Here is a 26,167-nt window from a genome sequence, read left to right as displayed (position 1 = left end):
AATATTAGAATTATAAGGCTTGGTTCTGTAATTATTTAAAGTGTTGGCTATATTTTATTTTATTAAAATAAAATAAATATTTGTGTATAAGTTTTTAAATTAAATTAATATAAGTTTATAATATTTTTGAATCTTGATTTTTTAATAATATATCAAATTTATTTATTTCTAGCTATAAAAAAATCAGTATATATTTTATGAAGTATAAATAGATTAATCTAATTTATTTTAAGGATTTTGATATTATTTTAATACTAAAATATTTATGATGATAAATCTAGAAATATATATAATATTTTATTTTTTAAATTGTAACGAGTCAAATACTTAATATTTATATTCCACATACATAAATAAAAAAAATTACTTTCTTTGTTGTAGAAACATAGTTCACTTTTAATTTATTCATGAATTACAATTTTACTAATTTATCAATGAAACTTCAAAGCTAGAATATTAGTTTCTTTTTAAATAACAAAATGATAATGTTACTAATTGAAAATGAAAAGAATATTAAGCTAAAAGAGAAAATTGAGGCCTCTAATTTTTAATAACTATAAACCTCACATAGTAATAATAAATATAAGTGCTAGAAGAGTTAACTGATTATATTTTTATATTTTAATCGACAAATTAATTTACTTTAAATATATTATTCTTTAATATAACATTAATTAATTTTATTTTTATAACCTTTCGATTAATTTGATTGTGATAAATTAGAATAATTGTAATTATATGGTATTATCCTTATATAACGAATTTTAGTAATTACAAAAGAAATATATGGATGTAAATATATTAATATAGAAAATAAGATATAATTTAATTTATGAGAATAAATTTTTAGATAAAAAATAAAGTGAAGAAATACAGATTAAAAATAAATATAATAAATTAAAAAATTTAGTTATAAAATTGATATTTTCAAAGAATAAAATTAATTTATTAAGCAAATCACCATATTAATTTTCATTTAAAATTATTCTAATTTATTAGTATGTGAAAAATAACGAATCAAATTATTATAATTCATATGAAACACATATGAGTAAAAGACAACCAGTTTGTTTAAAAGAAATGAGCCTTAAAACACATAAATCCTTTATTTATATTTTCTATATATAGGGCTTCAAGAAAATGAGGCTCCACATATATGTAGATGACTCGAAATATTAAAGTATTATATATATGAGCCTTAGAAAATTAGGCGGCCCCGTGTATATATATATATATATATATATATATATATATATATATATATATATATATATATATAAATCTTTATTGTTTATTATATATAAGGCATAAAAAATAAATAAAAAATAATAGGCTCGACTAAAATATTATAAGCATCTAAAATATATTAAAGAGTATATTTAAAATACTAGTTGTTCAATTTGAATCCCCGTAATGAAAAATTTAAAATACAGATTTTGTATAATATATGTACACTTATGGCTTAAAAAAATCCCAAGTGTAGGAGCGGGCAGCCAATCTAGGTGCTTCCACACGCCTCGCTCATTTTCTTATAGGAAAGTCTTACGGTCCTTTTGTTTGTCTTACTGAAGCCTTCGAACTCCTTTTGAATCGATTACGCACATACGCTGTGAACAAGGAATTTTCTTTCTCTAGCTCGCACAGGGTAGTCACCTTTAAATATCTCTAACCTTCCATTATCTATTTTCCTATGTAATTCATTTGTGAAACAACCTGACTCCACTTCAAACTTTCCATAGTTGTTTCTTCGACCATATAAGAGTGAGTCATTAGCACACTAGGAGCATCTTTCAGATAAACCCTATCTCTAAGCTAAACAATTAGAATATTTTTTCCAACGCCTAATTGTCACCGATGATAAAGCATTTTTCTATTTTTGCAGTACTGCTCACCTAAAGGAATGGATTTCCCTAGTCATTACCTGCAGTTTCGATAACCTTTTGACGTGAGATTGCGTCAGTCGTAGCTTTGGTAGTTGAGTTCTTCCAATAACACAAGGGTCATCGACCGCATTGCTTCGAATGACCTTCAAACCAAAACATCTTATCTTTTAGGGCTTGCAATTGCTATGTATATTTAATCAATACTTTCTGTATTCACCTAAGGAATATTATTTCATTAACATTATTATAATCAGTAAAGGAATACTTCTTTCCTTAGCTAGTTATGACTCTTTCAAGTAATCAATATGTTTATCGCTTCAAAATAAGTCATTTCCTACTAAAAGTGGAGCTCTTTTTAGGGCGGCTACATGAGTCTTATGAAATAGAGTCGAGGTGTGAGGCAAAGGCTTTTTTATCGATAAGTCAACAGATGTTCCCCTAGAGCAAACGGAAGAAGTTTTGATTCCTTCTACCACCATCACTTCCTCACTCACCTGCTCAAATGAGAGTTTAAGTTTCAGAACTAGTGCTTGCCTAATGCTTTTAGTGAAAGCTTGGTCTAAAAGTCTCAATCTTTCTTAAGTTAATAGCCAGAGTAAGTGCATGAAAAAGTTCACCTAATACTTGAATTCTTTTCTCCTTCCATTTTGACTTTGACTATTGCTATAGCAAACAATAGGGGCTTTAAGCGAGCATGTCCTCTTTTATTTGAGAAGTCAGGATAGTATAAAAGGAATTTACCACAATGAGTAAGCCGACAAGGAATTTTAAATGACCATATAAAAAGAAGATCCTTTAGAGACTCATTCAATTTCCTTTAATCTCATCCATTTGGTAGTGGTATAATTAGGCTAGAATGGAGTGACATAGGTGCCATGCCAAGATCTTTTGGATACCGGCCTTGTAGAACCAAAAAACTAAGCCTTATTAACCTTCTCCCATTTGTTGGTCTAAAGAACCTCGAGAGGTAGATACCTATAATCAAGTCCTTCTGTTGCCACTAATCTATATGTCTATTCCATTAACTAACCTGCTCACGAGATAAGCAGAAAGCCTAAAAAGGAAAGGACTAATGCTTTTACATCCAAGATAATAGCAGCTCATCGGACTCTCCCTTTCCTTCTTATGCTTCTTTTGTTACTATGTTAAGCAACCTCTAACATAAAACAAAAAAGGTGCTTCCACACAATGAATCTGAACAATATATATGGAAACTAATCGACCTGAACAATATATATGGATCCCCTCCACCCCATTTTTCATTACTAATGGAATATCCTTAACTATTTTAGTAAAAATGGAATGAAATGATCTTGTTTTATTCCTTACTTGAAAAGAGATGTCTTGAGTAATCGGAGAAGCACTATGATAAATAGATTCCATCTTGATAGACTCAAATAAGGTATTATTATTTTTTCTATTAAACAACAAAGATTGCATTTTTATCCTCTTCCTTTCCAAGGGCTAATTCAATCTAAGTCTGTTACAGCCATGAATCTTCATTCAGAAAAGGACACGCCTATGAAGGCAGTTATTGCTAGTTTCCTTCAATGGAAGTTCCATCAACCTTTTATAGTTTCCTTTGTAGTCCCCACTTGAATCTCTTCTCTCTTTTTTAGAGTGATAAAGTGAGGAAGGGTTCTAGTCTCAATGCCCGTTTACATATATAGAGAATTTCAGGAATGAGATTTCTCATGCATAACCACCGGTAGAATTTAACTAGTATGTAAGTAATTAGTTTCAAATAAGTAATTTTATCGAGCGCCTATATCTAAAGTATTAGGCGCTATATATATATATATATATATAGACACACACACACACATGTAGAAACCACTTGTTTTATATTAAAAAGTACATGTTATATTCATTTGACCTATTGTCAAAGTCGATTGCGTTTATAACTAACTGAGGTTATGTCGAGCCTAGCCCTTTTCCTTCATTTTCTTAAGAAAGAGAATGGCACTCAATAAGCGATTTTTTTTAGTATATATATATCTAGAGTTCATCTAGAGCGTACCGGGTAGGACCCTTACGGGTGGCAAAATACTCCCTCAAGAGTTTTGACGCAGTTGCATACCCAAGGTTCAAACTCGAGACCTTGGTTAAGTTAGAAAAGATCCTTACCACCTCATATATGTGCTCTTGGATAACAAGCAATTTTTAAAAGGTTAATTTGCTTCTCATTGAAATAAAGAAGTCTTTTGAAAAATAATGAATAGCAGGCCGATTGAATGAAATTGAAGCTATAGCCACCGTGTCATTCATGGGTTAGTTTGCTTCATTCTTCTCTTCCTTTATTCTGAAAGCATTCTCACTTAAATTTCTTTCTTCTGAGTTTATTGACTGTTTGAATAAGGACGATATTGACTCTAGCTCCATTTTCGATCAATACCTTTTATTAAGGATGGTTTTCCAAGTTTGCTTTTATATAGAATGAATGAGGTGGGTTACTTAAGGGTGGGCCTGTATAAAAAGATTTACTTATTGTCGTGTATCCCATTACTCCTATTACAATGGTCGTTAGTAGCTTATGTAAGTGTTGCCCCTAGGCTCCGGTGGTTGCCTAAATGGTTTTTCATCACCCATTAGGAATTCTTCAAGACAGGTGCTAGAAATATGTAACATTGTCCCTCATAAAACAACTAGTCCAAAGTAAATGGGAAATAATTAATAGAGATGCACCAATGGAGAGCATAAGCAAGGTTATTAGATACCTTAGAAAAGCCCGGCCAGAAAACATACATGCAAGTTCCCTTGTATGTGGCTCGTTCGTTATAACTTCTTTGAATTTATGTGAACTAGCGAACTGATCATTTTATTGCATTGCGAATAAGATTGAAGATGAAGATTTTTTGACGTAGTGCGGGCACTAGATGGAAAAGACAGAGAAGAGAACAACCCAATGGAAGGGCACACCTTAAGGAGCACCAATCTCCCCCAACAAACATCTATCTACACGAAGTCGACTTATGGATAAAAAGAAATATGAAATATGAAATTTAGAAAAATGCTTTGAGTGTGACATACATGGCGGGGTTCTCACCTTTCCTCATATTCTCAATCATTGACCTTGACAGTGAACTCATAGAAGAGGCTTTGACCTAAATTTAATATGGAAGTTTGGTATTTTAAAACGTAATTGAGATAGGCATTAGTTTGAATATGGTTCTAAGAGGAACATGTTTTTAGCCTAATATCCTCTTTGATCTTTTTCAGAATGTTAAAGAGTAGCTTTCAATGACCATATAAAGTGGCAGGGACCTGCAACTCTTGAAGAGGCCACCAACTGCCCGAATAACTATAGCAAATCCTCCCTTTTCTCAATGGGTAGTGCTTATGTTATCCTCTTTCAATCAACAAAATGAAAAGTAGGGGAGAAAGAAAAGAAAGAGAGAAAGAAGTCTTTATTGAAAAGGCTTTGCACCTGAAATAAGACTGACTAATGAAGATCTAAGCAGGGTCTAGGCTTTCGATGAAAATGTAAAGGGTAAAAAGAAAGTCTTTTGAACAACTAACCCAATCTAAAACCGGATTGGAGACCAGCATTCTCGCCTGTTGGAGAAGACTGCAATCCTCTAGATTATCTCCAGGGGTTGGAGGCCCTTATCGATGTTGATTGAGAAATCAATGGTTGAAATTCATATCCAAAAGTGAGAACTCATTAAAGCCATTTTTCTATTTCTATCAGTTCACTCTTCTTCTTCTAAAGAGGCCCTTGTAGAAGAATTTATTCACATTAACATAAGGAAGCTTAAACAAGACGAATTATTTCTTCAGTATTCCATCTATCTATTAATTCAAGCGAAATCTAATACGAATCTCTACATCAACATGATTACGTGCATCTGAGAAAGCAAGTCTATTCACTTGTTTACTGTAGAGAGATTAGCACTAACTAGTGTCAGAGAGCTTGCTAGACAAAAGCAGATATGGGATATATATAATATTAAAATTTAAAAGCAAGAGGTGGGTTAATTGCCCTGTTGGTACCAAAACTATGCTAGGTGTATCAAGTTGGTACCAAACTCTTAATTTATTTCTTTTTGATACCCCACCTATTATTTTTGTTGCACCCGATAGTACTAGTTGGGATTCCAGTGGATTCATGCTTATTTGGCAAATTGCCTATCCACATAAGACTATAAAAAAATTACACATCACCTATTAACATGTCTACTAATCCTAGTCACTAAAGTGTGTACCACCTGTAATAATTTTTGCCCCTAATTTGTAACCCTAAATCAATTTTTACACAGCACTAAATAACCTTCTTCCTCTCAATTTCTCTCTTGTTTTTCTATGTAGCTACCATATCTTGGTCATGTAGCTCACTCTATTTTACTTTACCTTTGTCAAAGATAATAGAACAAGAAGTTATTGAAGCTGAAGCTAGCGTTGTGCAGAATATGGAGGATTATCCTTTTGCCAATGAGGTTTCTAACTATGCTTGTGGAAGACCTGCTCGTTTGTTTCTCTCTCAAACTCAGAAAAACCCCGGTTGTAAATTTTAGGATGCTCATTTGTAATAAGTATAAGATGTGATTTTTTTTATAATATGTATGTGTGGACGATGTTCTGTAATTTTGTGATGTGCAGGGCTTTAGCTGTGATTTTTTAAATGGAATGATGAATGGTCAATGAGAGGACATTGATCATGTTGCGAGAGTTGAGGTGCTTCAGTTCAAATTTAGAGAAGTTTAAATCTGTTGTTTTAAGTGTTATGCAGACAAAGCAGAATAAAGTACTTAAAGAAGTGAAAGCAAAGCTTAAAAAAATAAGAGAGGCAATGGGAGGCATGAAGCAAATTAAGGACATGTATAAGTTGATTTCTTTTTCTCTTGTTGGAGTTCTAGTTTGTAAGGTGTATTTTGTTTTGTAAGACATTGTATGCAAGTTGTAAGCTTTAGTTTATGAGGTTGTAAGCTTTATATAGTGGAGAAAGTGAACTGGTGGCTACTGCTTTTGGTAGGTATATGTGGTAGATGTAAGCCCCAACTGGTGTGAATATAAAACTATTACTTTGGTTAAATGAAAGCTTCTTACGAGTAATTTATTATGAAGGATTAGTATGTTTTGCAATAAACAACAATGAAAACTACATGTGACAGATAATATTTAACAAAAAAGGCAAACATAAGTTGTTGTCATCATATTAAATAATATATTTTGTTCCAGAAAAAATTAGATTCATGTGCTTCGAACTATTCTTAACATGACAAAACAGAGAAGCACGTGAGTCCTACAGCCAATAATGTCTACCAATAAATACAGAAAATCTGTCTAAGGACCACTGGAGAATCTTTGGTCCACATCCATAAGAAGCACACAACAATTAAAAGAGCAATATTTAATTAGTCTTTTTCCATCATCTACTTCTTCCCTAACCTAATTCTAGTTTGTTCTCCCATTCCTGGAGGCACCCAAGCTCTCTTACAGTGTTTAGCACTTGAATCAATCTTCTGCTTTCATTTATTTTGATGTCCTGTCCTTTTTTCTTTTAGGTTCTTCTTTTATTTTTGTAAAAACCCAGAACCAGATGACATAAGATATTGTCTGCTTTGGCCCCCCCCGGCCTTACAGTTTTTTCTCTTTGGCTGGTTTGAGAACTTTCCAGGAGGTCCCACATCCTGGAATTTCTCTGAACCAAGCACGTTTAACTTTGGAGTTCCTACAACTCCACAGCCAAACAACCAAAAGGCGCCTCATGTGATTAGTTTCAACTCTTTACATATATGTTATCAACCATTCCCCACCTCATTTCGATATGCAATTCAATTCATTCATGTACCCTCGTACCTTAGAGTGCTGCCATCCTAGAAGCCTACCAAAAGCCGCTCCTTGTCCAGGCATTCTATCTTTGCCCCGGCGTTCACTTCCCGCCCTCGTTGGAACGTTTTCTAGGTCAGGCTGTCATATGCCCACCAGCTTCTGCCTGGTTCGTCCTCGAACCACACATCTACTAGAGGGGTCCTGCTTTGATACCATTTATAACGACTCAAAACTAGATTATATGAGATATTGTCCGCTTTGGCCCTCCACTGGCCTTACGGTTTTGTCCCTTTCGAGAACTTTCCAAGAGGTCCCCCATCCTGGAATTTCTCTAAGCCAAGCACGTTTAACTTTGGAGTTCCTACAACTCCACGGCCAAATAACCAAAAGGCACCTCATGTGATTAGTTCCAACTCTTTACATATATGTTATCAACCATTCCCCACCCCATTTCGATGTGCAATTCGATTCATTCATGTACCCCCGTACCTTAGAGTGCTGCCATCCTAGAAGCCTGCCAGAAGCCTCTCCTTGTCCAGGCATCCTATCTTTGCCCCGACCTTCACTTCCCGCCCTCGTCGGACCGCTCTCTAGGTTAGGCTGTCACAATATCTCAACAACTCTAGCATCCTTTTGAGCTCTTCAGTTCTGTCCTTTTTTCTTACACCTTCAGATCTCAGAAACCTAGGAGGTTTGAATGTTTTCTTCCCATTCTCCTAAGCTGTTATCTTATTCGATCTTTATTGTTGTGAACTTGTTCCTCCTAATTGCATATCTAGGGGAAGCTCATTTAGGAGATCATTAATATGTTTGGTCTTCCTACTTGAAGCAGTTGGAGTTGCAACAAATTCCATGGTTGATTTCCATTATGCAATATAATTATTGAAATCCACCAAATGTGCAGGTATGCCAAGCTCAACTCCGGTTTGTTGTGACTGTCTATTTGTTGGTGTGAGATTAAATAGCTACATACATAAAATGATTTATAATAATAATTTATAGTATTATTAAAGAAATAGACTATTTGATATACTTGTGAAGGTGGGACCAGAGGTGACAAGTTCTCAAATGTTGAAGTTGTGCCTAAAGGAGCTTCTTCAATCCCTATAAGCTTATTTCGAGCTTCATGACTAGAGTTGGTCTCATTTCCATATGCATGACCAATGTTGTTCACATTCTCATACAACTCATTAACACTACTTCTAACAGCATGTCCCTTTTTTGAAGGTTATTTTTCTTTCTTTCTGACCTATCATAAAAAATATGAAAAAAGTGAAATGATCAGCATGTCGAATTACCTAGAATAACTGTTATAGTTAGGATTTACTTACTGGTAATTTTTGCCTAATTTGTTGTTGACTTGGACCTCCTGTTGAAACCTCCTGTTATGACCCATGAAACCTCTTGTTGTGACCCTTGGCACCACAAATTGTACATGTCATGACTGAGCCTTTCTTTATCACCTTTTCATTCATTCTCTAATCTCCTTTTAAGTGTTGGTCTGCCTTTCTTAGGTTTAATAGCTATAAGTGGTAGGATTAATGGGGCAGTGGCTTTTGGCAAAAACTCTTTGTGGGTGGTAGGGTTAAGTAATTGATTGTAACACTTAAGGTATGTCACGGTTTTGTAGTAGTCATGTAGGTAATTTTTTTGGATTTTCATTGTTATACTATATAGCGTAAACAACATGGCAGCAAGGAATGCTAGTCAAGTCCTGCCTCCTATATGTACAGGTCCTCTCTTAATTTGAATATCTATCAATATTATTTTTGAAATTATCGTCTTCCTTAGGGTTTCCTTTGAAACCCTGCCTCTATAAATAGAAAGAGGTGATTAGGGTTAGGGTTACCAACAAGTAACAATGACAACCGAAAAAACACTCAGAAAGAAGAAAAAGAGAGAAGCACTCACCATAGAGAAAATAAGGAAAAGATTGTCGTCCTTACTTGGGCAGAGAACTCAAGTCACTAAGAAAGAAGCCATTAAAGAAAGAACTTTTTTTGGAAACTTGTTATTTTTAATCGACTGAAGTTTTCTCAACACCAGATCTAGAATTGGATTCCTACCTGGTCTTTAACTCAACTGCTTCCTCATCGCCTGAGACTCACAGATCCATCAACTATGGTGACAACCTGAGGGTTCCTTCAAAATGCATCCATCATCATCCTAAAATTGGTTCCTTCATTCTTTTTTATTCTTTTTTTGTTATTTACTTTTTAAAACATGATTAGGATTATTGTTTATGACCAGTATGATTAGATTAGGGTTTCTTTAAATTTGCATGTTAAATAGGTTTCGAACCTGATAAATAAGAACTCTAGGATTTTGAATCTGATAATTTTGCCAATTAGGATTTTGAATTTGATTCGATACATATAATAGAATTAAGGATTAGATTTATATTTCCATTGATATTTAGTAATTAAATATGTTTAATAGGGTTGTATGATTGATTTTCCATTTTTTGTTTACTATACTTTTAGTTTCTAGGGTGTTATTAGTTTTTAGGGCTTTGCTCGTTCAATTGATTCCTGTTGTTTTTTACTTTGTTATTTATTTTATTTTCTTTCATATCTAACTAATTTTACTCTATGTGCATATGAAATTCAGCTCTGGGGATGCAAACTGCACTAATGAATCGACCCTATTTAATTGACCTGAACAACATATACAGATCCCCTCCACCCTTTTTTCATTACTAATGGAATATCCTTAACTATTTTACTAAAAATAGAATGAAATGATATTGTTTTGTTCCTCAGTTGAAAAGAAATGTCTTGAGTAATCGAAGAACCACTTTGATAAATAGATTTCATCTTGATCGACTCAATTAAAGTATTAGTATTTATTCTATTAAATAACAAAGGTTGCATTTTTATCCTCTTCCTTTCCAAGGATTAAATCAATCTAAGTCTGTTACAGCCATGAATCTTCATTCAGAAAAGGACAAGCCTGTGAAGGCAGTTATTGCTAGTTAATTGCTTCTCATTGAAATAAAGAAATCTTTTGAAAAGTAATGAATAGCAAGCTGATTGAAAGAGATTGGAGCTGCAGCCACCGTGTCATTCGTGGGTTGGTTTACTTTTGTCTTCTCTTCCTCTATTCTAGAAGTGGAAAACTATAAGGAAATTGGAATAAGCAAGTTTGGATTCTCGCTCAAAATTCTTTCTTCTGAGTTTTTTGACTGTCTGAATAGGGACGATATTGATTGTAGCTCCATTTTTTATCAATACCTTTTATTAAGGATGGTTTTCCAAGTTTGCTTTTATATAGAGTGGCTGAGGTGGTTACCTTGAGGGTGGGTCTGTAGAAAGAGATTCACCCATTGTTGTGTATCCCATTGCTCTTATTAAAATGGTTGATAGTGGCTTATGTAAGTGTTGCCCTTAGACTCCGGTGGTTGCCTAAATGGTTTTTCATCACCCGCTAAGAATTCTTCAAGACAGGTGCCAGAAATATGTAAAATTGTCCCTCCTAAAAAGACTATTCTAGAGTAAATGGGAAGTAGTTAGGAGAGGTGCACTAATGGAGAGCATAAACAAGGTTATTAGATACCTTAGGAAAGCTCGGCCAGACAACACAATGTGCAAGTTTCCCTGTATGTGGCTCGTTCATGATAACTTCTTTGAATTCGTGTGAACTAGTGAACTGATCATTTTATTGCGTTGCGAATAAGATTGAAGATGAAAAAGACAGAGAAGATAACAATCCAACGGAAGGGCATGCCTTAAGGAGCACCAATCTCCCCCAACAAACATCTATCTACACGAAGCCGACTTATGAATAAAAGGAAAAATGAAATATGAAATTTAGAAAAATGCTTTGAGTGTAACATACATGGACGGGGTTTTTGCCTTTCCTTATGTTCCCAATCATTGACCTTGATGGTGAACTCATAGATGAGGCTTTGACCTAAATTTAATAAGGAATTTTGGTTGTTTAATGCGTAATTGAGATAGGCATTAATTTGAATCTGGTTCTAAGGAGAACATGTTTCTAGCCTAATATCATCTTTGATCTTTTTCAGAATGTTAGCGAGCATCTTTCAATGACCACGTAAAGTGGAAAGGACCTGCAACTCTTAAAAGGGCCACGAACTGCCCGAATCACTATAGCAAATCCTCTCTTTTCTAAATGGGTAGCACTTATGTTATCCTCTTTCAATCAACAAAATGAAAAATATGGGAGAAAGAAAAGAAAGAGAGAAAGAAGTCCTTATTAAAAAGGTTTGACACCTGAAATAAGACTGACTAATGAAGATCCAGGCAGGGTCTAGGCTTTTGATGAAGATGTAAAGGGGTAAAGAGAAAGTCTTTTGAACAACTAACCCAATCCAAAATTGGATTCGGGACCAGCATTCTCACCTATGAAGAAGACTGTAATCCTCCTAATTATCTCTAGGGGTTGGAGGCCCTTATCGATGTTGATTGAGAAATCAATCTCAAAGTTGAAACTCATATCCAAAAGTGAGAACTCATTAAGGCCATTTTTCTATTTCTATCAGTTTACTCTTCTTCTTCCAAAGAGGCCTTCATAGAAGAATTTGTTCACGTTAACATAAGGAAGCTTAAACAAGATGAATTGTTTCTTCAGTATTCCATCTATCTATTAATTCAAGCAAAATCCAATACGAATCTCTACATTAAGGCGATTATACGCATCTGACAAAGCAAGTTTATTCACTTGTTTACTGTAGAGAGATTAGCGCTAACTAGTATTAAAGAGTTTGCTAGATGAAAGCAAATCTGGGATAGATATATATATTATTAAAATTTAAAAGCAAGAGGTAGTACGTATGTGTATATCAATAACAAACTCTTACTGGTAACATCTTGAATATAAAATTTTAATAAATAAATAACATAAAAGAATAATGACTCACATTAATGATTTTTTTTTTTTTTGAGTTCTCACTAAGCCATTTTAATTGATGAGTCATGCAATTATATTGTTTCAATTTCTAGAATCTTACCTCATATCTCGTATTTGCTTGATACGGCCTGTCTGAATCTTCCTTTATCAAGTATTCCTTGTTATTTTTTCTTCTTCTTACATGTCAAACACTTTATTGGAAAATATTGCATCTAACTTAACTGACATAAGAATATTTAATAAAAGGTAAAGTTTAAAAAACTACCATGTGGTTCGCCGCTTTTACATTTGAAGGACAAAAGTACTTTTTGTATCAAAAGAGTAACATATATTTTAATAAGTTCAAAAGACTACTGTATAGTTTGGCACTTTTACACTTGAGGGACAAGAGTATTTTTCATATCAAAAGAGTAACATGTGTTTTATTTTTTTTAGCATTTCTTAGGTACATTCAATGTTTTTCTTACTTTTTAGATTATAAATATTAATAGAAATATAACTGTTTGATAAGATAAGTATTTTTAATTAATTTTGCATCCAATTAGATATTTTATGATCATAATAAATTATTAAAACATATATTTTTTTTTGTAGGAAACCTAGCAAACATAGCATGTTGAATATCATTTTAATTTATATCAACATTATATGATAAAATTCTTAGCAAAAGATACGGATCATCCTTTAAGCTTTTGGCTAAATCTCAATTAAATTTTTAAATTTTAAGTTAGAATAATTAAGTTTTTGAACTAAATAATACGGAATAATTAAGCTATTTTATGCAATATTATCGTTAACTATTTTGACAAAAGGTACGGATACCTCCTAAATTTTGGTCAAATCTCAATTAAACAATTAAATTTTAAGTTTGAACAATTAAGCCTTTAAACTAAATGGTACAGAACAGTTAAACCTCTCTATGTAACTATATAAGTACTACTATTAATTATTTTTATTGATAAATGGCCCACATAAAATGACCACCAATAACATAAAGACACCTAGATCATAAAGTCTATTTTTTTATATTTCTAAAAAATAATACAAATAAAAAGATAATACAAAAATTAAAATAATCTAGATGCCTTTATACTATTAGTTGTCATTTTATATAGGTCATTATCAATAAAAATATTTAGCAGTAGTATTAATGAAATTGCATAAAAAGACTTAATTATTCAATATTATTTAGTTTATGAGCTTATTTATTCTAATTTAAGATTTTAGAATTTAATTAAAATTTGGCCAAAATTTAAGAGGTTATATACATTTTTTATTAAAGGAGTTAATACTAGTAGTAATGAATTACATATAAAGATTTAATTATTTTATATTATTTAATTTAAAGACTTAATTATTTCAACTTAATCATTTGTTAAAAAAATTAATGAGTCATAAGTATCTTTTGCCTAAAATTCCTCAAACGGAATATATACACGTTGCCCTCGCTACTCCCATTCACTTATATGCAGTTCCTTCCACAAAAATATATCCAACAATTAAAAATAAAAAAAATAAAATCGAAATTTAGACATAATTTTGTTATCCAACAATCTCGCTCTTCAATGGCGGCGACAATCCTCACTCCACCGCGTCTCCAACTCTCGACAACGACGCCGTTTCCATCTCCACGCGTCTCGTTCCCTCTCAAATCCAAACCTTACCTCTCCTTCACCACACGCGCCACAACCGACGATGATCCCCAACCCGAATCACAAACTTCCAGACCGGCACCCGGCTCCGACTCCGACAGCGACCCCTTCGAATCCCGTCTCTCAAATGTCCGCCTCCGATACCGTAGCGGAACCGGAAAGAAAGCGGAGGTTAGGAAGTCTAAAAAAGGAGTATCCAAATCCGGTACCGGATCCGGACTGTACCTTCCACCAGTGCCTTTAAAGGAGGCGGTGTCAGGCGGTGTGAAAGTGGAGTTCGGGTTTAGTCGGTATACTGAGAGGGTAAACGGGCGGATAGCGATACTAGGGCTAACGGCATTATTGTTGGTGGAATTAGCGACAGGAAAAGGCGTGATTAATTATCACACGCCAGCAGTTGTGTTAATTCAGGTTTACCTTGTAGCGGCGGTGTCGGCTCTGTATATTAAGTATGAGAAGGAAAAAGTTAGCGTTTGGCCTCGAGAATGAAGTATAAATTACGTTAGCGATTTTTATTTATTTATTTTTTTTTTTTGTAATTTATGATACGTTTAAGTTTTTGTTGGACAATTGAATGGATTATTATAAACTGTGATTATGGTTGAAGAAGTTGAGTTTAAAAATTAAGAAGCGGAAAATGTAGTTACTGTATGGGTTATCCATCGCCAAGACAGGGAGGGACTGGCCGACTCTTGGCGTTTCATAGTCTTGGAAATGAAGGGAGGCTTTCTTTTGTCCATTGAAACAATAATTTAGGATGGATTTCTAGTGAACTTTCTTGGACAATTTACCATCTCGATGGGAAACTATGATCTTATACCATTTGATGTCTATCAAGAAATAAGAAAAAGAAACCAATTGTAATTGTAATTGTAAAGCTGCTCCCAAGAAAAACTCGATTTTCTATCACCAAATTCCATATCATATTTAGGAAAAGTTCTTAGCCGAACCTACTTTATTTGCTTTGCACTTGGAATCTTATAATTTCACATAGACATAATTTCGGATTAATTTGTATTTATTGGGCACAAAAAAAAACAAAAGTGAATACCAAGTTTTAGGTGCCTTATAGAATCATGGTTTGCAGTTCCACCATGTTGCTTGAGCTTTACACTATGCAATTCCAAACACACTATCACCAGGAAAGAAGCAAATCCAACACCACTGCTTGTACATCAGCTATCAAAAAAATCATTGAATTTTTTGATTGATAAAACATACAACAGTTGCTATTTGTTCTTATTTTCTTCCTCCTCAACTAAATATTTAACATGTTCCATCTTTCCCCAACAAAGAATGAATCATTGATCAAAGACAAAACGGCAGTCGTCTACATCTTACGTTATTCTGCTACCTCACTCTCTCTTCAATTCTAGGCAAACCATTTCTAAAGGAAATTTTCGCTCTATTTTCATTCTGTTGCATATTTATACATCTGTGAACCACTCTCGCTAAAGTTACAGGCAACCCCTCACAAGCTTGACCTCTAAATTCCAGTCATGCAAAATACTCTATCTTCTGGTTGTACATCACTCTGTCGAGGGCTGCAAAATCTCCATGAATTTCTTACTAATGCAACTACTTACAATTAGATACAATTGCCCTGGCTACAACGATGTCCGTGTGAAAAAATCATTAACAGCGAGGTTAGCATCTCCATGGGATACAGCATCCTCAGGCTCTGGAATGTAGAGGCTAGAAGACGAAGCCTGCACATCATACAACCAGCATTCACTTAAAACAAAGTAATCATTGAACTTGAAAGTGGAGAAACCAAACATTCAGAACTTTACTCCACATTTGGTCCATTCAATACAAGTACCAGACCACTGGCTAATTATGTAGAGAAATGGGTCAACTAAAGCATGTCAAAGCAGTATTTTGCAGATTAGCCTCATCTACATTTGGTAGTAAATTTCATGATCTCGCCTGTAGCCTAACCTAACAAAATTACAGTTCCCAGAATTTGAAATTTGATGCACTTCAATGCTAAAAGACTCCCACATGCTAGTGTCTGATGAATATATTCTCATTATTCAAGCCCTTAAATTATCTAATATCAGCTGCCTGTAACAACAAAATCATAGACTCAAAACCTTTAATTTAGTAAACATCCATATGCAGTTACAGTTGCATTACCCCTAACGTAAATCTCTATTCAGTTCTTGTTCCAGTACTGATTGTGGCTCTCGAACGGATAGATCCCTGAGCTTTCACTAAACTAGAAAGAACATGAGCCTTTCTGTTCTTTTCCTTCTGTATGAGAGGGGAAAGAAGGTGGATGGGGAAAAAAAGGATCCATATTCCTGCCCGATTGAGGCGCAGATAATTAATTGTTCAGTCAAAGGACTGACTTTGTTTACCCCCATCACAAAGAAAAAAAAAAAAAAACAAACAAACAAACAAAACAAAACAAAAAAAGAAGACGACAAACAGGTCTGCATTTTAGATAACCCAAGACATTAATAAATTGGTTCATGCAGGACCAAATTAAACAGAAAATTAGTTATCTTAATGTTATTTCAATGACAAAGAAGTTCAAAGCTGTTCTAACTAAGCATTAAGCACATGTATTTTGTATAGTGCAGTGAAATTGATAATACCTTTGCATCAAGCTGCATCTCTCCATTGCTATCTGTCACGAGGCATGCACCATGTGCTTTCAACCAATCTACACATTCCTCTAGTCCAAGTGACTCCTCATCGTTTTCTTCACCTGCCGTGGAGAAGCCCAAGACCTGCGCAATATATGAGACAGGTACAGTCGGGCGATATGACCGGGATATGCAGCTTACAGCCTTGTACCGTATCTTTTCAACACAAAGATCTGCAGAGATACAAAAGTTACCATCAAGTTATCCTTCATCCAAAATATTCACATATCCAATCAGCAACTCAACACACATACACAAATGAAAAGGAGAGTTTCAAACTGTATGCCTACCCATAAGACAAGTGTTTAAGTTAGGCGCTTTCTTGTACAATCTGAAGAACATAACATAGTTTCCTGAAGTTACTGCTGCACGAACTGCGAGGGCATGCTTAATAGCTCTATCCTTCTTTGCTTCCTCTGTTAATCTGGCGACTCAAACAGTGAATTTATATCATCATATAAGATCAAGGGGAACGTCACATCATACACTCTGCCTAAAAATTTTAATATTTGCCCGAATATTTAGATTCTACAGTAAACTTTTGTCCAAATATTTCAATTCCATATTCACAGAAAAGGGTTTTTGCTCAGTTCTGTTAATTAACATAGAGTAGATCAGGAAGTTGTCTAGCATTCAGGTGTATACCCATAATTGACTGCAGAATACTGCACAATATGTGCTAGATTCAAGCAATATCTAGGAAATTAAATGAGTTTCCTTTTCTTTTATCACCTCATTCTCATTTACAGAACTAAATAAAAACACAAGAAACTTTTAGACCCCAAAAGATACTTATGAATAATGAGACATCTCCTAGCCAGGTAAAACCAAAAGGAACCTAGTAATTAGAGAAACACCTTGAGACAGCAACTAACTCTGTCCCACCAAAGGCCGCATACTAAACTTTTTGACATTGCTTCCGAAGCTGTTTTTAGTTTTTAGTTTTTTCTTCTTTTATATTCTTTTTTCTTTTCCTGCTAGCTGCTTTTGGATACCAATTTTTGAGGAAGCGCAGAATACTACACCATGCTCTCCAAAAACAAGAATCAAAAAGAAGAAAGGTGAAAACATTAAAAAATAAAAGATCAAATTTCAAAAGCAGGGTCCCAAACAGCAAGGCCAAACTTGCCCTAGCAAGAAAACAAACAGCTGGCTAAATAAGCAAATTCCTGTATAATTGTAAACCTTATATTTACTAGATGTGAAGAGCCCAAATAAGGAGGAGCTACATAAGTGTTCCTGAATAGAAAAACATACAAAACTGAATCTTCATGATGACAAAATATATGGAAATACTTTTGAACTCCTTTCCCCTGCATTTCATCTGGACTATTGACAGAAAACTTTTCTACCAGAAAACATGGGACTGCTGTAAGGCATTGTCACGATCAACCACCCATTAGCAAGTTCTGTAAAGATCTTTTTACTATATAAGAGTTTTGCATGAAAAAACTCTAGACTTTGACAGGCAAAATGTTTTTACAACAATTTCTCATCAAGGAAACAGAAGGAATTGCAAAAATTGAGACTAGTCAATTTAAAGTAACACACCACAGCCATTAACGATAGAAATTTTCCATATCATTAAGTTATAGCAGATTTCCAATGCATATTGCATAAAGCCCTTATTATGCATATAACCAGGTTAGAACTTCCTGATCAAGAGATTTTCTGCAAGGATATGTCATTTCAGGAAAGAACACATTTCAAACGAGTAAAACCACAATTATGCAAATTTCACCGACCTTGACATTGATGATACAAGATCTCTGTTGTTATTAGCATGCAAGATAACACAAAGTAAGTTGTAAGCTGCAAACTCCATATGGCATCCTTCAATTCCTTCAGCGTAAAGGGTTTTTAACTGTGACTGGCACTGAAACAAAGACAATTAATCAAATATAAGCATCTGATAATGAATATTATATATTAAAAGAAGTACATGTACAAAAATTGTAATAATAATGTGTGCTCCTACCTTATACAATATTAACATGCAAAAGCAGCAGAGGTAATCATTGTAAGCATACCAGTTTCAGTATGAAGGAAAAAAAACAATAGATAGTGCTCATAGCATCTATTAAACAAAGGCTCATATTTAAAATGTAAGCTACAATTTCACTAAGTTGAATAGAAGATGAGACAGGACAGATAGTAGACAAACATCTTCAGACATCACCATTTTTAGAAACTTTTCATAAAACAAATTTCGGAACATTTGACTGACAAACTTTAGTAAATCAGATATTTAAGTGATCTTAAATGTAGGCATAAAAATAATTTCTCACAGACTGTCTTACTAGCGGTTATGTCACATAAAAATGGCAATCAGTTCCACAAAGAAAAAAAAGGCTATTCAAAAGAATTTGCACTTTGCCATCAAAAATGCCAAAAAGCGAGCTAGAGGCTTTACAATAATGCTTTCTATACAATGAGCTATCACTCGTGCAGCAGCAAAGGTGCACATCTCTTGAAGGGGCCACCAACCACCTTATAATAAGAAATTAATAGGCCTTGAATCGAAAATGACTTCCGTCTCAGGAAGATCGTGGATCATGTATGCATAGGAATGCAGCAAAATAGGAACTGAAACAAAGATCATGCCAAGAGAAAGAAAATAAAACTTTTCCAGCCATAGAATAAAGCTGCCAACCTGATTATACTCGGGCAGGTCCCCTGCTTCCAATGCTAATCGAGCATGAGTTTCATACACCTATAAAAGGGTAAAACATGAACACGAGGCATGAAACAGTTCTGACATATACTGGATCAAACTCCAAAAGCTTTAGTGAAACAACATAATACTATGAAATCAAAAGCATCAAACACACCTTAACTGTTAGTTGATTCCTTATTCGTTGTACAGTTAGATCCTGACGAATAGACTTCAATTGATCACATTTATACAGGTAGTTTTTCTGAGAATTTTGAACCATCAGCAGAGCTTTCTCTAGCACATCTTCTGGTCTCACCTGTAAAAGAACATAGAATAAAGCCAAATAAAATGCACTTCATATAGTTAAATTTTCCCAAGAGGAAAATAAAGATTAAACTAAAAGTTAAGATATTAGATACTCACAGTAGAAGGATCGGGTGCAGAAGTGAGACGCAAATAACGTTTTGCAATTTCCTGACAGGTCCCTTTGACAGTTAGTGCATCCCAGTCAATGTCTTCAACAGCCCTACTTCCACCATCATCAAAGGTTTTACTAAGCATCAGGGCACTAGCCCGTTTACCATACAGGTTTGCAGTTCCGGCATTTTTTGGCTTGAAATAATTGATTTCTGATCGATGCCCTTGCCCTTTTTCAAAACGCTTTGAGCGATTTTCACGTTTCTTCTTTTCCTCTGGTGAATTTGCAAGTGCTATTGCACCAGAATAATAAGCTGTTAAACTTTGTTCCTTATCACTATCACTTGATGCATCACCATTTTCAGCACTATTAAATCCATCAGCAAGGCGTTGCTTCTTAAGTGGCCTTTGTGCACCTTTAGTAACCGTTTTATGCTCTGGTAAAGAGAACTTGATGCTAGTGAAAGCATCATCCTTGCTCTCAGGATGCCCACTTACAGGCTGTACAGAGATGCAAAATAATTAAATGATCAAAATCAGTTAATTAATTGCTCCTGATGGGAACGCCAGATAAAGGGAAAAAAAAAGGATTTAGTCAGCCATACAGGAAGTAGATATGAGATGAAAACACAAAAAGTATACCTGTCTATCCCAACCACCATATTTTACATTATTATTACCAACAGAAACAGATTTTTCGGCTGATTTCTCCTCAGGTAAAGGCTCCCACCTACTTTTGGATCTTTTGCTTGGACTCCTTTTGTACTTTGGTAATGAAGCAACAGGAGTTGAAAATTGTGAACTCCTATAGCCAAGAAAAACATCACAAAATTGTATTACTGGATTCAAAACAAATTGTGTATCAATTGGTCCTAATATTTGCAATTGCCAACAAAAAGTACATATAAGAATTCAAGACACAATGGAGAGGGGAACAGATGGAATAATAAGACGTAGAATGCATACTCCTTATCAGCAAAATCAGGGTTTGGTAATGGAAAAAGAGGCTCAGTGTCCCAGTCTCGAGTGTGAAGTGTTCCATCAGCAGTTGCCTTAGTAATGACCTGGACAAACAGAAGAGAAAAAGTTGAAATAAGTGCCACCAAAAATCAAAAGAAAGCACCAAAAGAGAAAATGGTAGATAGGATCAGAAAATCATGTTAGTTAGTGAAGTTCAATAAAAGAAACCAGTGGAAGGAAAAAAAATGATTCAAGAAAGAATTCTCAGAATATTCCCCCTTCAAGGTTGAATATTCCCCCTTCAAGGTTGAATATTCCCCCTATCAAAAGCATTTCTAAATCCAATTTGAGACAAAATTCCTAGTCCCATTCATCAAGGTTTGCTAAGCAACATAATATTCAGTTTCAAGTTTCAACCTTAAGATCACACCAAAAAAGAAAAGAGTGAAAATGGAAAACTTTAATCAGAAATGTGATTTGAAATTAAAATTTAACACGGCTAATCAAAACAGCTTACAAATTATACAACTCACCTCCTTCATCACAGCCTGACAAGCTTTCGTTTGTGGATCATTTTTACAGAGATCTCGACAACGTTTCAAAGCCCTCTCAACATAAAAACGCAATGAATTTGGGAACATACCAGGCTGCAGGTAACAAGAAGGTTATGAGCTGTCACATAAAATCAGTGGTCCAAGAACGTTACAAAAGTTGGGAATATGAAGATGCTTGAGGGCAGTATGTTATCTAAGGAAGTCAAGCCACACATGCATCTCAATCACAGAATAGTCAATCATGGACCACTGATTTTATGGAATATGAAGATCATGCGAATATTACCATCAACACTGACCACTCAATGAATAAAGTAGACTAACCTTAAGCATGGAATCAGCCACATCACTAGCCAACACTTTGTCATTTGGCTTTGGCATAGAGACAGCAATATAAGCAGGTTTTGCTGCTGCACCGGTTGTAGAACCATCCTTATCGGTTTTTGATAAACCCAAAGCCAAATTTGAAGCAATTCTAGGATTTGTTGGAATCTGCAATTTGCTTACCCTTCGCGTATCCAATGATGGAAGTGTTTGTACAGGAGGTTGATAATTCTGGGGCACCTGGTGAGCAGCAGGATATTGTGAATTAGGACCTTGCAGAACAGTCTTTTGTTGTTCCTGAAAATTATCATAAGTTTTTGAATCCAAAGATTTTTGAAAATGTGGTTGCATAGGACTAGCTTGATGATTTTGAAAACTCAAAGCCCCTTGCTTCCAGTAGCTATCATAAGAACCACTAGTTGCTGCCCCACCCTGACAAGGAACCAGAAAAGATTTAGTCGACTAAACCAAATTTCAAATGTGAAACGAACCAAATGCAATAATGCGTCATTTTCCATAAAGCAAACATTGCAGAATGAGGATCTGAAAATTTTTATTGCAATAGCAGGTCTAGATAGTCGAACCGAGATCTCCATAATAAGGAAAGACAGATCTGTGGAAACAAGTCAAACGTTCTCTGACAGCTTGAATGACATGCAATGCCAATGATACAATATCATACAGACTTGTGAAATCAAAAGATAAAACGCACTGGAAATAGCAATTGCTGATATGATTATGAAGAAGGCCCATTTATACTATCATAAGAAAGTAGGAAAGAGGAACGTGTCTGCCAAAAAGGAGTTTCTTTTCCCTCACCTTCCAATTTATAAAAATTGGGTGCATTTAGTATTTGAAGCACAATATTGTAAAAGAAGAAACATGAAGTTCCTAATTTTGAACCATAACATTATTCATAAATTAAAATTAAAGGAAATGCAGACTTTATTACTAAGCAATTTTCTTATGCAAGTTCATTTGGCATCCAACAGCTGCTACTTTGTGGATGAAAGAAATGCTAAACCTGCACAGAAGGCAATTCAGATGAAGTAGATTCCGGCCTCCAAGAGGGTGTAAAAGATGAGGGAGGCTGGCTGTTGGAATTTGGGTATCCAGAAGTAACACCAGAAGCTGAAGTCCCCTGATTGGATGTACTAGAAACAGACAAGTGTTCCGTCCCAGGAGCACAAGTCACTTCTGTTTGATTGTAATAATCTGCCCATTGCTTGTAGTGTTGTTGGTAATTTACTGAAGTTGCAGCTGCAGTACCAGAACTATAAGCACTTGTTGTGTCTGAAGCATAATTTGAATACTGCTGCGTTGTATAATTTGCATAATTGCTATCATTCCACAAAGTAGTCTGATTATTGTATCCGTTACTTGGGTAAGCTCCAGAAGTCTGATAATCACCAGGATTGTAATAAGTGGCTGAATAACTTGAAGTCCCAGCATAAGACCCTGTATTCTGAAATGTAGAAAGAGGCTGATAAGGAGCACCTGTGTTTTGATATGCTCCTAGAGGCTGAGTGTATGCATGGTTAGGTTGCTGCTGAGAGTATGCATGGTTAGGTTGCTGCTGAGAGTATGCATGGTTAGGCTGCTGCTGTGCATGGTTAGGTAGCTGCTGAGAGTATGCGTGGTTAGGCTGCTGCTGGGAGTACCCGTGGTTAGGCTGCTGCTGGGAGTACGCGTGGTTAGGCTGCTGCTGAGAGTACGAATGGTTAAGTTGCTGTTGATAGCCATTATAGTAACCTGGATATCCCGTGCTAGTATAACCATATGGATCTGTAGCATTTGAGTAAGATGCATAGCTACTATAGTCTTGTGAGGCACTTGCTGATGCCAAAGTCGATGAACTAGCAACAGATGTTGCATTCAGGCCGTGTTGAACATTACTTGTTGATGGCTCTGCTGGTTGATCATGCTGAAAAGTTGAATCTGAGGGAATCCCATTTTCTGCAGAGTGGTTATCCACCCTATGCATGGTCCATGAAGCAGCTTCAGGCCCTGTTGTGGACGGAAAATATGAAGAATCATGTGGTTGGCTTGCATCGGCAGTATATCGAGCCTGCAGAAGATACGAGTAAAAAATAGGTCTTAGTATTTAAGTGACAGCAGACTATCACTAAAATTTTAAAACAATTGAAGTAACACTCAACTACATATTTTGATGAAAATCTGTCAATATATTAAAAATGAAAAGAGATAAGACAGACAGTAATAAATAGCCAGCAATTTACTGCAGCAAGTCTAAAGTGGCATATATTCTCTGAGAAAACCATCTTAAGTCCAAAACAACTTATGATGATGACTTGCTCATAATTGCCACCATAGACAGCAAGAACGAAAAGAGAAACCATTTAAACTGAACAAGATATAGCAGGGGGGCAGATGAAATTAACTGGCAGAATAATCAAAATAAATAATTCCAGATTAGCTCTTGTCTATATCCTTTCACTTATTTACATAAGTAAATACGATAATAGTTAGTGCCATACACTCTCTTGAAAGTAGTAAATAGAAGTAAGCATTGCAGCAGAAATGGCTTCTCATGACTAGGGAGGTCACAACTTGGAGGCTTTGGGAATTAATTTAGATAAAAGAAAGTTTATATTACTCCCTTGAACTACATCTCAATTTCATTTGGAAGAATACACCTATAAAAAGTTTTGTTCCTATCTCACATAATACAACCTATAACTTGCACAATAAAATTGCAAAGAGGCAAAATGGCTCAAACTTTATAAAGGGACCGCTCAAGGACAACTAGTAAACAAAGAGATCTACACCCCACAATTACTAAAGAAATCATTAATTGAAGCTTCGAGGTGAGAATAACCATTGTATCTACAGTCTAAGCAAAAAAAGAAAATTACAATAATTCACTATAGCTAAAAAGAAACATAATCCAAACTCTAAATTGATATAACGAACATGTCACCTACAGTTTCCATAAAATTTGTTTACTTCAGACAAGTAACCAAGCAGAAGAATAACAAATTCACCAATCCTACTTTCTGTTTAATTATTAGCAATAACTATTATATCCCTAACTAAAATCAACGCCAAAAATAACAAAACTGAAATTTAAAAAAAAAAAATAGCTATAAAGTGAAGCCGATAATCATAGCAAAAGTTAAAAACTTACCTCGAGCGAATTGGAGTCAACAGAAGATATAGTCTGCATATTAACTCCTCGATTCATCATTTCATTAACATCCTAATTTCACAAAATAAGAGAAGCAAAACTATTAATTAAATTAAAACAAATAAAACACCACAAAACCCTAAATAATAAAAATACAATGCTATAACTAACCTTCAATCAACAAAAAAACAATATCCAAAACTGAAGCTGCTCAACACGCGATTGGAGAGATCCGGAAGCGAATAAGAGATAATAAGCAAAAATTGAGATCACAAGAAGAAAAAAAACAAACAAAATAAGTATGGGTTTGTGTACGTATGTTAACTATTACAATGAATTAGTAAACAGGTAAAGAGAAAACTGAAAAAATTAATAATAATAATATTAATAATAGAAAGTTGAGAGAGAGAGAAACTGCAGAAGAGGAGGATGTCAAAGTTGGGTCGTGTTTGGGTCATGAAATGTTAGTATTGCTAGTTTTAGTATTGGCGGTAGATGATGAAGATGGTTAATTACATTTTTTATTTATTTATTTATTTATTTAATTATTTTTTTATTGTTGATATTAATTATTAATATCTTTATTTTATATTTTTGAGGAAATTATCATTATCATTATTAATGTTCGGAGGTTATAAACATATATCTTAATTCTTTTTATTATTGCAATAGTAAATATTATAATGAAATGGAAAATCAGTAAATTATATTATAAAAGCACCTTTCTAAATTGATATTGTAATAAGCAACAATTTTGACATGTGATAAAATCTTTTAATACTTCTTATAAGTATAGTTTAGAATTTTTATCTTCTAACAACTAACATAACATATTAAAAAATAAATATTTTTCTATTAGATATATAGCCTAGTAATTGATAGTACATTATATTTTCTTATATTTAGTTCTTAGTAAAAAATATATATATTACCTATCATTTAATTCTTCATCAAAGATATATATTAAGTTCATTAGTAATATATAAATAAAAATATAGTATAAGTTACTACAATTCTTTTGAGATACTGTAAAATTCACAATTCTATTTTACAATAATACCTTATAACTCTTTTATTTTAGAATAATACATTATAACTCTTCTAAGATTTGATTTAATATGCTATTATATTCTTCCTCAAAATAATATGTTAAAAGAACAAAGACTAATTTGCTTTTTAAAATATCAAATTCTTAAAAGATATTATAATCCTACTAGTTATATTTAAATTACTAGAATAAATTACATAAATAGTTTTTCAAATTTAAATTTAATA

At 34.1% G+C, this 26,167-nt stretch overlaps 2 protein-coding genes across 2 annotated transcripts; one reads left to right on the top strand and one right to left on the bottom strand.

Moving 5' to 3' along the window:
* Nucleotides 1–13,963: 13,963 nt before the first annotated feature.
* LOC8264166 lies at nt 13,964–14,788 on the top strand. The gene has a single exon (XM_002525036.4). It carries the CDS (start codon nt 13,994–13,996, stop codon nt 14,666–14,668), a length of 675 nt encoding a protein of 224 aa, XP_002525082.2. The 5' UTR covers nt 13,964–13,993; the 3' UTR covers nt 14,669–14,788.
* A 571-nt stretch (nt 14,789–15,359) lies between these two features.
* LOC8264165 (SAC3 family protein A) lies at nt 15,360–25,539 on the bottom strand. The gene is made up of 14 exons (XM_015722899.3): nt 25,064–25,539; nt 24,893–24,964; nt 22,769–23,812; nt 21,745–22,176; nt 21,400–21,513; nt 20,873–20,970; nt 20,549–20,711; nt 19,913–20,407; nt 19,665–19,805; nt 19,487–19,546; nt 18,579–18,709; nt 17,124–17,257; nt 16,783–17,006; nt 15,360–15,888 (listed from the first exon to the last, which is right to left on the bottom strand). Exons 2-14 carry the CDS (start codon nt 24,950–24,952, stop codon nt 15,787–15,789), a joined length of 3,198 nt encoding a protein of 1,065 aa, XP_015578385.1. The 5' UTR covers nt 24,953–24,964; nt 25,064–25,539; the 3' UTR covers nt 15,360–15,786.
* Nucleotides 25,540–26,167: the final 628 nt, after the last annotated feature.

This window comes from Ricinus communis, chromosome 6 (genome assembly GCF_019578655.1).
Source record: "Ricinus communis isolate WT05 ecotype wild-type chromosome 6, ASM1957865v1, whole genome shotgun sequence".
In the NCBI taxonomy this organism is placed as follows: domain Eukaryota; kingdom Viridiplantae; phylum Streptophyta; class Magnoliopsida; order Malpighiales; family Euphorbiaceae; genus Ricinus; species Ricinus communis.
The sequence above is the reverse complement of the archived record's forward strand: the minus strand, read 5'-3'. Positions and strand labels throughout refer to the sequence as shown.

What these genes read in the sequence shown, in the direction of transcription:
- LOC8264166 (XM_002525036.4), top strand. Translation starts at nt 13,994, where the DNA reads ATGCAGTTCCTTCCACAAAAATATATCCAACAATTAAAAATAAAAAAA.
- LOC8264165 (XM_015722899.3), bottom strand. Translation starts at nt 24,952, where the DNA reads ATGATGAATCGAGGAGTTAATATGCAGACTATATCTTCTGTTGACTCC. An exon ending in GTCAGGCTGTGATGAAGGAG is followed by an intron (nt 20,971 to 21,399) that starts GTGAGTTGTATA and finishes CTGTTTGTCCAG; the next exon opens with GTCATTACTAAGGCAACTGC. An exon ending in CCTGATTTTGCTGATAAGGA is followed by an intron (nt 20,712 to 20,872) that starts GTATGCATTCTA and finishes TCTTGGCTATAG; the next exon opens with GAGTTCACAATTTTCAACTC.